Source organism: Solenopsis invicta, chromosome 3 (assembly GCF_016802725.1).
Source record: "Solenopsis invicta isolate M01_SB chromosome 3, UNIL_Sinv_3.0, whole genome shotgun sequence".
Classification (NCBI taxonomy): domain Eukaryota; kingdom Metazoa; phylum Arthropoda; class Insecta; order Hymenoptera; family Formicidae; genus Solenopsis; species Solenopsis invicta.
Genome location: NC_052666.1, coordinates 30,379,325 through 30,392,957, shown reverse-complemented (window position 1 = coordinate 30,392,957; position 13,633 = coordinate 30,379,325). Strand labels below are relative to the sequence as shown.

Genomic DNA, 13,633 nt, shown 5'->3' with positions numbered 1-13,633 from the left:
CAAACTGCAATCTTCTCGTCTCTTCTCGGCCATAATTAATGAAACAATGTAAGAATTGCCGAATTGAATGCGACCATCTACGGGAGCACACATCAAGGAAATAGATCATCGTCGCGCAAAGGAAGGTCGCCAAAACATTTGACACCTTAAACGAAGACGAAGCATCCGCTGCCATTACGCTGATGACTTAATTAGTCATTAACGAACCGTCACTCCGTTCAGGAAGAAAACTCAGATACCGGTCACAGTTTTATGACCTTCCCCACCGTTCGACACGTTTCAGTAGAAAAATAATTAAAAAGGGCCCCATAGAAAGCCCCGATCGACAGTCCGACGGAGTCGCATAAATTGAAACTGGTTTCAACTGGCCGGCGTTGGTTCAATCTGGCGTGTCAATCTGGTAAACCAGAAGCTTTCCGCTACCACCTTGACTTTTTCCCCTCTACTGTCACGTGCCGATGGTAAACCATTTTTTTTGTGCATAAAACCGGACCTTTTTTTTCTTATTTTATTCTTCTTTCCCGTTACGATACGGGAATCCCAAGAAAATCGATAGTTGCGTGCTAAAGATAAAGCCATGCAAAGAAACCAAATCGAGATCTGAAAACCAGGTGCGAAACACCTGAACAAATTTTTTTCACATCCTAGACCCATTTTTGTTTTAGTCGTTTAACGACGTTTTAAACGTTTAACAAAGTTATAGTATCACAATTGGTTTTTTCTCTTCCTCTTTCTCTCACTCTCTCAGGGAGAGACTTACGTCTAACGCCCAGAATAATATTAAAAGCAAATTTACACAAATCTGAAGATATTTACTATTAATTATAACAAAATGTTTGTTATAATTTTTATGTAAATCGATTTTTAGGCGATTTCTGCTGTTTGATAAGAATAATCATTATATGTACTTAAATTAATATTTCCTGGTAATTATGCGTTATGTAAAATAATTTCACGGACTATTTGTGCGATTTAGTTGATTTTAATATATATTACATGATTACTAGCTATAAATTGACAGTATAGGTTAGTTAAAAATGATTTTCTTATAAGATGTTAAATATAAAATTGCAATTACGTTAAAATTGTATTTGATAACTTATGGCGAAATAATTTTTAGCCGTTTGATCTGTATGCATGCGATAAGTTCCAAACTGTGTTTAATTACTTGCCTATAATTAACAATTTATTTTATTTATATAGTAATAGCCAAATTTTTATAAGCGCACTAAAGACAACCTGACGTTAAAGGAATGTTTGTCATTATATATATTTAATTTATAATATAAAATAAGCATTAACATCCAAATTGGTTCATTAGTCTGTTTGTATTCTTTTTTTATCATTAAATTGTTTGTCATTATTGTTTCATAATTACAATCAATATTTATTATTATTAATATTTGTTCATAAAATTCTATAAAACGTCAAGACCAAATTAAAATTTTTATATTATGTTGTGATTATATAAAAACTTTTAAAACATAACAAGGTTTAATTTCTATTGTTATCTTGAAGTCAAGCTTATTACGAACACACATCCGCGCACGTATTTTATGTATACATTTTCAATTAATATGCTATAAAAGATATATCAAATTTTGAACTTTATTTTTTTACGAGAAGAGGGAATTCCATAATACACTTTATTTATATTTACCACAAAAGTTTGTATATAATATTCTATTAATGTCAATAAAAAGGTAATTAAAGTAGTAATCAATCGTTAATTTTTGAATAGGTAACAAGTTTTAAAGTAACTTTGCAAACCTTGGTGTATACAATAATCACAAATAGATTTTTTAACACAAACAATTTATTTATACAAATACTGAACTCTCTATACGCTGTTACATATAATTTGTTTGATTTTGTACATATTAATAACATGTATTACAGATTTCATAAAATTTTACATCAAATTTCATAAAATTTTACATTAGATATTAGCAAGTATTTAATGTAAAATATAACCAAAATATTATTCTTATGTATATTCTTGAATCAAAATTTAGAACCTTGTAAACAAAATAAATCCCTTTTCTTTCACATCTAAATATATCCGAGTTCTCTCTTAAATTCAAAGAACATGAACAAAATATACATATACTGCTGTCACAATTAAAATATTCTATAGAAAATAATAAACTTTTTAAGTAACCAGACAGCCGTACTTGTTTTAAACAAATATAAAAAATTATATAACGAAACAACTATACATATAACTCATTAGGATTCCTTATTATATAAAAATTATTACAGCTAGAAATGTTACATGTAACATGTTCAAGTTGGTTTTTTTCATAACCTTACAGAGCGAAATATTGTCAAGATTTCTTAGGAGGTAGATTCCCTTCATCTACAAAAATTATACAAGTATCAGGAAATGAACTAATTACGTATACATATTGTAGATATGTTTCACTGCAAAATTTTTACATAAAGCACTAATAGCTCTTTCAAACATTATCCTATCTACAAGAGATTTCTCTTTGGTATACTGTACAAATTGGCAGTGCCAAATGTAGCATGGATGACACAAAATTTGTGTTGCAAAACACAAATTATTAACTTTACATATTAAAATAAAAATCAATTACATCTTAAAAAACAAAAATGCTTTAGTGCAAAAAATTATAGTCGCTAATATTATTATAGTGTATTTTTTTACGCTTACAATGTCATAGATAAAATTTTTTTAATAATAATTCTTCCAAATTTTTGTATCAGTCATTTAAATCTCTCGTGGAATTTTGTTAGCACGAAAATTGTGGCAATTTCAAAGAATTAATGTTGAAAAAATTATATATATAATTATATGTATATATAATTATACATATATATACTTTTGATTTTCTTGTCATATGTATGATTTTTTATCCAAACGTAAATTTTCTCCGATTATAAGAACGGAATGTCCAACACCTATTGAGATTATAATTAAACTGTTAAAGTTTTGTACAGATTTTATCAATGTTATTGTCTTTCTCGTAGATTTCGTCGTTGAAAGAATATTTTCTGTCTAATGGAGAAATTCCATCGTCTTCTATTTTATTACGTCTATAACGAATACGACGTGATATCACAGGAAAGTATAAATTAGGGTCCAATTTATCCTTTTGTTTTTTGCTAAACAAACGAGACAGATTACTGATGAGCAGTCCAAGTATAAATGTAATTAAGAATCCTAGGGGAGAGTACCACATATACGAAATACGATACAAATAGAAGTACGAACTGTCGCCGGTGCTTCTGAAAAAAGGATACGACAATTCATTTAGTGATCTGGCATTCATGGAACGAGTAGTTCTGTTAAAGTATAAAAAATTAAGTCAAACACAGATCTGTAAATAATTATATAAGACTATCAAAATTATATCGGACGTTCAAGCGTAACGATAATTTTGACACTAATGACTAGTTTGAGTTTGACCATTAAATAATTATTTGGCTTTCCTGATAAAAATTTTTCTTGTAATTTTTTATGTAATTTCTTCAAATTTTGATATAAATTTAAAAATTTTTCAAAATTTCCAAGAAAAATTTATAAAATTTGAAGAAGATATTTCTTTACATAAGATACTTTTTTTCAAAAATCTTCATAAATATAAAATATGAAAAATATGTGTACCTACAAATATGACATTATAAAAATTTCTTTCCTCAGAGTGATAGGCTTTTCAATGTAATTATTTTCAAATCTGTGTTTGATTTAATTTTAATACACTTCAAACTAAGACTTCATTCTCTTTCTCTTTCCTATTATTTGACAAATTACTCACCTGGAGAAACTCGTAACGTTTTGCAATGCCGACATTGTTATGTTTGCAATAGTATCACTACAGCCTTCGATAGTTGTCGGCAATTTAGGTGGCATCGGACGTGGTTGACCGAAGACGATCCAAAATAAAAACGAGAACGCCGTGAGAGCACCGACTATTGTACCGCCTTCTGTTGCAGATTCCGTTCCCATGCCAAGCGTAAAAATGGCTAATAGTGGACCTCCGACTACTCCGAAAATAGTTAAGGAAGCCTATGATAAAATATATATTTTATTATACATTGTCTTTTATCTATCAGTGTTTAGGAATAATAATGAGCACTACCTGAAGTAATCCGCCCAAAAATTGTGCTAAAAACGCCAGCGCGATGGAAATAATACCAAATGTAAAAGCGAGCACTTTAGCAATAGAGGTTGATCTTGTAGGAGAGAATTCGTATCCCCCGAATTTTTTATATATGGGTTTCAAATAGTCTTCCAATGTCACTGCTGCAAGAGAATTTAACGCCGCAGAAATAGTGCTGAGGCCTGCGCTAAAAATACCTAAAAATATATAGAAAGTCTAATATTAGTATTGTAAATACAATACACACGTCCATCGTTCACTTTTGTTGTAAAATTGTAGGAAATTATACGTAAAATCATATTTTAGACATTTATGTATTCAAATATTTTAATTTTTATAATTTGCAGTACTTGCCGTCATTCTTATAAAAATATTTACAATTAGATAATCATTTACATTAATCATTTCGTACAAAAATAGCTTTGTCTTATCTATATCTACACTATTATAAACTTTTTTTTATTTTTATCTTAGACAAAAAATTATTTTTTTTTTTTTCAAAATAGCTAATGTAATATGAACAATAACAAGAATGGAATATATGTACGTATATTTGTTCTTAGCTTCATCCTTCAAGTTACCATTTCTTCTAACAAAATTTGGTTAAAGTTATAACAATAGAGCTGCATTCTAAATAAATGCAGTGTCAGCATCTACAGTAAAACTTAAATTATAGATTTTTAATATTAACTATATATATATATATATATATACATATGTGTGTGTGTGTGTGTGTGTGTGTGTGTGTGTGTGTATATATATATACATATATACATATATTGCAATGCAACTCAAATTGCACAGATCAGTAGTATTGTAATATAAAAAATTGCTTTAAAATTATAAATTTAAAAATATTTATAAAGAATCTTATTATTATATGTGCATGTTACATATTCTTTCTATTTTTGTAATTTTGATTTTTATTTGGTATTAATTAAAATTCAAAAGAATATTTTTTGTTGAATTAAATTATTTAAAAAACTTTTATTTTTAAGAAATAAAAACTTATTGTTTAAAATAAAAATATGAGAGAGAGAGAGAGAGAGAGAGAGAGAGAAGATAATGTTTCCATATTATAAATTGTTTTACTATATACATATAGCAATACAATCTTATCAAAAATTATCCAGATAAAACCATATATAGTTTTAAGTAAAAAAATATTTGATCAATATTGTGACAACACAAATTAAACAAGAGCGCCTTCAACAGTCGTACTCTAGATCTTATATTTATTCGTGTGATTTTATATACTTTTTCAAATTTATCAAACTGAGCGCCGAATTACTTTTTCGATCATAACACAGTTTTAAATTAAATAAGAATTAGTAATATCACTTTTATTAAATTGAAATCAATTTAATAATATTTGATGCTAATTAGAATTTAAATATTAATTTAGATTCCTTTTCCTCCTCTGAAAAATATATAATTTATCTTTTATCAAGATAAATTAAAATTAAATATAATTTTATTTTTTATCGAGATAAATTAAAATTAAATTACCTTTATCTTAAATTATTTTTATCTCATTTTTATCTAGATAATTTTAAGTTATTTAAGCGCAACACTGATCATTTATAATATGTAATTTCTATGAGTGTAATTAAATAGGGACTTTAATTTATGATAAAAATATTACCTGCAACGAAGAGACCTGGTAAACCAGGCATCTTGGACATTGTGTCCATAACAAACAGTGGCATGAGCATATCAGGTGAAGTAATTCTTTTCTGAAGAAATGGATCGCATTTATGATATTTGCTGTATATGGCCAATCCTGAGAAGCAAGTTGTGAACGATAGAAGTGTCAGAATGGGCCACGACAACCACATGGCAGTTTGCGAATCCTTCATATTTCTAAAATAAAATTTACTAAAGATGCAGCTTTTTCTAATTTTTCAAACGTAAACATAACGTTAAAAGAGAAAATCGTTCAATAATGGCAATAAGAAAACATTACAATCATTCAACCTGTTATCTTTTGCACGGTAAATAGAACGATAACAATTGCTTTAATGTATTTGATAATTATTTTAATCTTATCCATGCTATGTTATTTAAAGTACATTTTATCGAACCTACCTCAGAGTTAACGTACGCTGTATTTGTACTTGGTTCACTCCGTAAAGTGATAAAAATGTACATAAACCACCCAAATTGAGAGACCACCAGGTATGCCTCACCGTTGGATCCAGATCAATGCTGTAACAAAAGTAAATTAATTAATGTATGTGTATACGCAATTCACCGAGCTCAAGTAGTTAACGTAGAAAAATCGATGTGATACCTGTCAAATTCCAACCGATGCCCCTGCCTCGCAATTTCCCAGATCTGTCCCAATCCTCCAACATCGTTTGCGGCTATACCAATAATTAAGAATACGGAGGCGAACATAAGCAAGCCTTGAAATACGTCCGTTATCAACACTGCTTTAATGCCACCTATGCTTGAATAGAAGGCGCATACAAGGCCGATAATAATTATGCTGGCAGTCTTAGACATTCCTGTGGTCGCTTCCAAGGCTAGAGAAGGAGCATAAAGTACCACTCCTGAGTACAAAAGCAGTTGAACCCAATAAATAAAGCTAGCCATCATCCTAACTTTTACACCAAAACGCTTTTCTAAGTACTAAAAAAAGTAATAACCATTTAAATATGTTACTGAAAACTTTCAGGAGCGAAATTATACACTAATGAAAATTTCAATACTAAGAAGAAGTTATGCTAGATTGCACAGAATATTTATTCACACGAGTTATTACACATTTATATTACAAGGTCGCAACTCACCTCGTAACTGGTATCAATATGATAACTCATTTAGATAATTACAATTATTCTGTGCAATCATCATTCACCTAGCATAATTTTTTCTTGGTACTGGGATTTCCATTACTGTACTTCGTTAGACTTACCTCGTAGGCACTTGTCGCTTGCAATTTATAGAATACTGGAAGAAATCCGTAGCACACAATCGGCGTGCCAATTAGATACGATAAATTTATTACAACAAATTGCGTCCCGTATGTGTAATTCTCAGCGGACACACCGAGCAGTGTAACGGCAGACATGAAGGAGACCACCAGAGCGATTGCGACTGGCATAATGCTCATGGATCGACTCGCAATGAAGTATTCCTGAAACAAAGTACTCATTATAGTAGTTAAAGGGGAAGGTAACTTATGAAACTTCCTCTAACAGTAATAATTACCTCCGTAGTTTTTTGACGCCCCCCACTGAACCTGTAATAAATACCAATTCCAGCACTAATGCACAACATCACCGCTATAACCAGATAGTCGATCCATCCTAAGGTGTTCATTTCCGCCATTTTGCCTGAAATATTAATTAAAAATAATTACATTGTTTAATTTTAAGAAGGAAGAACGTATATTTAAAAAGTTTGCATCGGATAGGACTAATAGACTAGTAAAATAAGAAGTTATATAATAATTTCAAATCCGGTCTGAGAAATTAATTGCAGGCCAAACTGGCAATACATTTTCTCTTATTTAAATGCGCGATAAAACAAAGATTAATTCAGTGACCTTTAATAAATAAGTTGCACGACAGATGTTAAAGAAAGATGACGTTCTTTTTCATTTTTAAACCTTTTACTATTTCTAACTGTGTCACGTTACTATATTAAAATTCAATGTTACTACGGCACACTTGACTTTGCAACGTACAGCACACACGATAAAAGAAAAAACATTATGCGATAACATTTAAGTAACAAAATATTTCAAATGCGATTCACTTGAACGTTGCACAACGTCGAATAAAATTCATATTCGTGTCACTTTGAAATCAAAGCACTAATCAAAAGTTAAATATCGTTGACGTTGCGAGCTGTGGACAGGTGCATACGATTTTCATTTATCACAAGGGTACTTTAAAATGCAGCTCGCATTTACGATCCCGACGATTATAGCTTGTCGACCTTGCGCAAGCTGACGGCACGAAGAAAATTTTATCGGATTTGCGGCCGTGGAAATTATCTCAATCGATAATTGACATCGTCATCAGTATTACAAACTATCCCTCCTCCACTCCATCCCATGAGAAATGCATTCTTTACTTCGCCGTTCAAGATCTGCGAGCGCAGCGAAAAGAAGTGGTCAACGTGACGGTATCGCGAATACCGATGTTAACATCGAATTCCGCACGTGCCGATTACGTGCCACACGACGCGCCGGTAACTTTCGGGAGTCTCTCCAAACAGCTGTTGCGACGACGGGGATCATGGTAACTACGACACGTTTCATGACAGAAAACGTCGAAAAAAACGCACGCGGCTCGCGTCTGCGGCTGAGACGCGCGTCCGTCCGGCTCGCCGTTCGAACGCGCCGAGTGATTATGTAAAACTATCAGTGGCCGAGCGCGAAGCGAGAGACGGTCGTGATGCGCGTCGCGACATCGTACTTATCTACGTACGCGTGCGTACGCGATATGTGTATGTATGTATAAAATAATTTATGCGTATGTATGTAATCTACACGTGGTTCGTCCGCGCGCACGCACGGAAGGCTTTTAATGCAGCAGCGCCTCCGTTGCATCAGATGACTTGCCTGCGTCAGTGGAAATCGGAATCCGGAGCGCACGCCGTGCGGCAAACCCGTATGACCTGGTCCGACTGCCGCTGGGTGAATGCGATTCGACACACCAGCCTTCTTTCTTCCCGGCGGCTCGACGCCTCGCGCACGCCCGGCGCAACGGTTCGATCGTTTCTACTCGTCCCTGTGTACATACTTGTACCGAAACTTGAAATTCCTATAATACTTACGTTACCTGCGATCGGTTGCTCCCCAGAGAAGGGCGCGGCAACTGGTAGACACTTTAAACGCGAGTCCGAGGAGTCCACTTAATTTCTTTGATCTCCATTGGCATCTGCAATCTATTAATCGTAACTGCAATCGGAATTGGTGCTGGAAAGTTCCACGTGCATGTGTCGTTCACGTGCTCCAGAAATTTCTCGTTCTTACAACGATTCTTATAACAATTGTCTACGTATAATTGAAGATATTTTCTATTTCGTAGAATTACAGAAACGTGAAATAAATCTGCGGCGCAAAATGGCAAAGTTTAAAATTAATCTACGTAGTATTAGAAATCTGAGAAAACTTTTGGTGCAACAGTACACATGTATTCTAAACTGCGATATATCTTACATCAATTATATTTGATATTAAAAATAAGGAATTTAATATCGTACATTTTCTAGTCACCCGTTTAGTTCTAATCACGCCAACTCGAGAAGATTTCATGGAATTTAATAACCGAGCCCATGAGCTCAACGTATCATAGAATTCGAGTAATAAATAACCCTAACATTACCTAATATCGGATTATTTTAAATCTTTAGAATATTTACGTTTTTTAAACGTTTAATAAACATTAAAATAAACATTTGGTCGATTTTTTTTATAATATAAAAAAAACGCTTATTAAATGTTATTAACATTACTACTTACATTATTGTGATGAAAACACTAAATAAACGTTAAAACATTTAATAAATGATGATTAATGATTATTAAACGATGTAATCATTAAGTGAAGTTTAATGATTATTAAACCGTCAAAGTGTCTCGTATGAATTTATATTTTACATTAAAAAATTACAATAAAAAATAAATTTTAAAATATATGTTAAAAATTTATTTGTCAGAACGTTTTGTAAGTCTTTGTAACGTATAGAAAAAATAAAGAAAACGTGCTGTATGCAATGAAAATATTTTTGTATTTATGTTAAATGGTTTTTGTTAAAATTTAGTATCGTATTGAATTTTTTAACGCATATTCGATATGTATTAATTTAATATAATGTGATTATGTTATTAGAATTTTATGTTAAAATAATATTTAACGTTTTTAATGTTAAAATACTATAATTTATACCATAAGATAAACTAACAAACATACAAATAATATAGTTTTAAAACGTAAATTTAAAAATGTACAAATAAAATCTATTTATTAATTTATTATAAATGTTAACTATACTGAAGAAATATGCTTCTACAATTTGTTTTCATATTTGATCAAAGTGTTAGATTTGTTAACTTTTTACATACAATATTTATGTTAGCTTTTTTTAACATATTTATATTAAATTAACACAAAAATATAAATGCACCGTTTGGATTATTTGATTTATACATCAAAACTTATTGTCTTAATGTTAATACAAATTTTCTAACTGTATGAAGCTAAGTATATAAACTTTATATGAAAGTCAATGCTATTTAGATTACATCCTAGAAACTGATATTATCAAAAGCAATTTTTTAATACTTCTAAAAAAAAATAATTTTCATAATTAACTCGTATAAAAACAAGCGATGCTTGAAAGGATCGAAGGTCATTTCGTTACAATAAATTTAAATGAGAAAGAGAAGACGCTATTGAAAAATGCATGAGAGAATATTGTATTGTAAAAATATGTGTATAAAAAATACTATAGCTGTGTTAAACAATCGAACTATGTGCCAAATTACGGTTTAAATTTCTCGGTTGAACTATGATTGAACTATCTCGGTTGAACTTAGCTTAAACTTATACCTGTGATTATGATAATATATTATAATTATTATAGAATAATGTAGACTTTTCTAATTACGCTTTAAAATTAAGTAAAAAAAATTTTAGAGAAAACTTATTGCAACTTAATTATTTACTCTATTTTTAACGCATTATTTAAACTTTCTTTCGCGATTCTTGCTGCAATCGCTTTATTATTTTATGGCATTCTAATTGCGCCTATTTCTTATCTAAAGTGCAGCTTATTTCGATAAGACCATCTTACGCGTCTCAAGTGCGTAAGGAACGCATAAATTATTCATTTAGCTTGTAAAACAATTTGTCATTAAGAATAACTGCATATTTAAATAATTTCCACCTCAAAGAAATATTCTGTAGTTACACGAGACGAGCAAAATTGCATTAGCTTAAAGAGTGCATAATTAAGTATAATTAACCATCTGTTTGCTTAATGTTTTCACATTATTGAGAGAAAACCACACATACAATTATGTAATTGTTTAGAAAATTCCGGATTAGTTGTGAAAGACAAAGAAATAAATAACATAAAAATTATTTGTCTTATCGTAAAATTATTATTATTAAGAAGTACAAGATACACGAAACAAAAAATCCATTTATCTTTTCTGTCTTTGTCTGTCTTTTTAAAAACAAAACTCGTTCGCATTGTTACTATTTGTGAGATAAAAAACATTTTTATAACATAATATTTGTGTACAAAAGTGTTTCATAATTTAAATTTATTTAAAGATTTCTAAAAAAATATTTTAACAATAATTAATGTATATGACAAAGATCATGGAGTATATAACAAAATTAAAGTCAAAAAATGGCCAACCACGGTCAAAATGAGTCTTAGTATTTAAATAATAATTTTCTAATGACCGTATTCAGTTCTTCTTTGAGAAACGAGGATTCCTTGTTATTGTCTGCCTTTGTTTCACGTACTACGTTTTACTATATGCAAAACAAAGACAGACAGGTGACAAGAAATCCTCATGTCTTTAGAAAGAACTATGAATACGGGTATAAGTAATTTTATATACATTTTTCTTATATTATTCTAAAAATGTTGTAGCGCTTATGAAAAATAAGTGTATAATTGATAAAACGTTTATAAGTTACTTACTACCTAAAAATTACTGCAATGCTACATGTAGCTAATACCTGAATAACGGAAATTTAATCCTCAAAAGTTTAATGGCTAATAATACGGAAACTGTTGTCGTCACGAGTTTGCTAAATGCAGCTAGAAATTTACAGTTGCATTTGGCATACTCAATGAATTAATAAATTACTTCAATGACTTTGAAGCGAAGAAGTTAGCCATAGAAGAATAACTAATTAATGTAGTTTTTCAACGTCCTAGCTTGTGGAATTTCAAATTACCTTTGGTTGAATATGACTCACAAGTGAAGAAAAAGCTTTGAGAAAAGGTGTTTGCGGCTATCGGCGGTAATATTATTATTTTATAACTGAAAAATTCATGAAACAATTACAAGAATTAATTCAACACTGTGTTTCTTGTGCCTCTTTTGGGAACATTTTCCATCGATTTATTTAAAAGAAAATGAAAGTTGTTGTTTCTTTTCGGATTCATTCAAAAAAGGAGTAAGCGACGAGTGGATCTACCGCAACAGGAAGAAAAAGCCATGTATTTGTTCTAGATATACATACGTACCCATGACTTTTTCCACCTGTTGCGGCAGAACTATGCAGTTTTTACGTGAGCTGCAACTACAAAGCAAGTAAGCATACCTATATAATAATTATTATTATTATTAATATCATTATTATTATTATTGTTGTTATTATTACTTACGTGTGTGTGTATGTAATAAGCAAATTTCCTTTTCATTACATAACTATCAGTAATATCGAGATAAATCAACAAAATTTTCATGAGAATCAAATTCTTTTGAAATGGCCAACTCAGTTTATGATAACAGCAACAGAAGCATTACTAGTTGTGGTCAAATAAATTTCAATAAAATTTATTTGAAGGATATATTTTCATAGTTACACTATTATTTTTTAATTTTTATCTATATTATTATTATGGTCAGTAACTTTCTGTTGTTTCATTTTACTTTTATGAAAATACTATCAACATAAACTTACAATGTACAATGTGAATATTCTTGGAAATCAGAAAGCATCGCATGACCGATAATAGCCCTCTAGATAGAATTGCCGATTTCCTCAACCATCCAGTGGCCCTCAATTTAGACTAAATAAATAAACTGTATCTCATTGATCAAACAATAAATCTACATTAATTAATTGACAATTTAGTGACTGTCCAACTTTGTGAGATAAACTCAGAATTGCTGGACAAAGTAATGATGGAAATTTTAAAAATAGCAACTGATACAAAGAAAAGAAAGACATAAGAGAATCAATTAATTTTATTGTAAAACGAAGGGAAATAGTCTTAACACTTTCTTTCTTTTCTATTATAATACCTGATAATTAATACAAACATCTATTTCTAAAAATTACATTATATTTGAAATATTGTTTATTTTCAATTTATTCTTATTTCTCTTAGATCTTTCTTTTTTACTATTGTACCTGATAATTAATACAAATATATATTTCTGAATATTGAAATTAAAATTACATTTTATTTAAAACATAGTTCATTTTTAATTTATTCTTACTTGTTATTTAAACTAAACTGACATAAGCATTTTGTTACTTAAAATATACATTTTTTGATATACATAGATATTTTGATTATATTATTTATTTAATTATAAAGCACTTTAATTCTCAGTTGGCGGTGACAGGGTCACTCGAGACTCGATATGTATTCGTTTTCGAAGACTATTCATACATTTATTTTATACCAGCACAAGAGTAAAAAAAGTTAAAAATTTGAAAACCGCTGTTTTTTGTATTAATGTATTATATTTATACCCCAAGCGACTTTTTGATTATCCAATAGAAGTACAG

At 30.1% G+C, this 13,633-nt stretch overlaps 1 protein-coding gene across 4 annotated transcripts; it reads right to left on the bottom strand.

The window, feature by feature from the left end:
* Positions 1-2,044: 2,044 nt before the first annotated feature.
* On the bottom strand, positions 2,045-8,883 carry LOC105204564 (putative sodium-dependent multivitamin transporter). Of its 4 annotated transcripts, none has more exons than XM_011173686.3 (9): positions 8,704-8,883; positions 7,344-7,468; positions 7,048-7,269; positions 6,421-6,761; positions 6,216-6,335; positions 5,773-5,990; positions 4,107-4,324; positions 3,783-4,033; positions 2,949-3,252 (listed from the first exon to the last, which is right to left on the bottom strand). In XM_011173686.3, the coding sequence occupies exons 2-9, from the start codon at positions 7,461-7,463 to the stop codon at positions 2,949-2,951; spliced, it is 1,794 nt and encodes a 597-aa protein (XP_011171988.2). In that variant the 5' UTR covers positions 7,464-7,468; positions 8,704-8,883. The 4 variants fall into 4 exon arrangements, with proteins under 4 accessions (XP_025987902.2, XP_011171988.2, XP_011171990.2 ...); XM_011173688.3 differs by lacking the exon at positions 8,704-8,883 and adding an exon at positions 8,214-8,550; XM_011173687.3 differs by lacking the exon at positions 8,704-8,883 and adding an exon at positions 7,681-7,886.
* Positions 8,884-13,633: the final 4,750 nt, after the last annotated feature.

Coding starts and splice junctions, on each gene's coding strand:
- LOC105204564 (XM_011173686.3), bottom strand. CDS start 7,463: ATGGCGGAAATGAACACCTTAGGATGGATCGACTATCTGGTTATAGCG. Junction 6,762..7,047: donor AAGCGACAAGTGCCTACGAG/GTAAGTCTAACG, acceptor TACTTTTTTTAG/TACTTAGAAAAGCGTTTTGG. Junction 4,325..5,772: donor ACCAGGTCTCTTCGTTGCAG/GTAATATTTTTA, acceptor ATATATTTTTAG/GTATTTTTAGCGCAGGCCTC.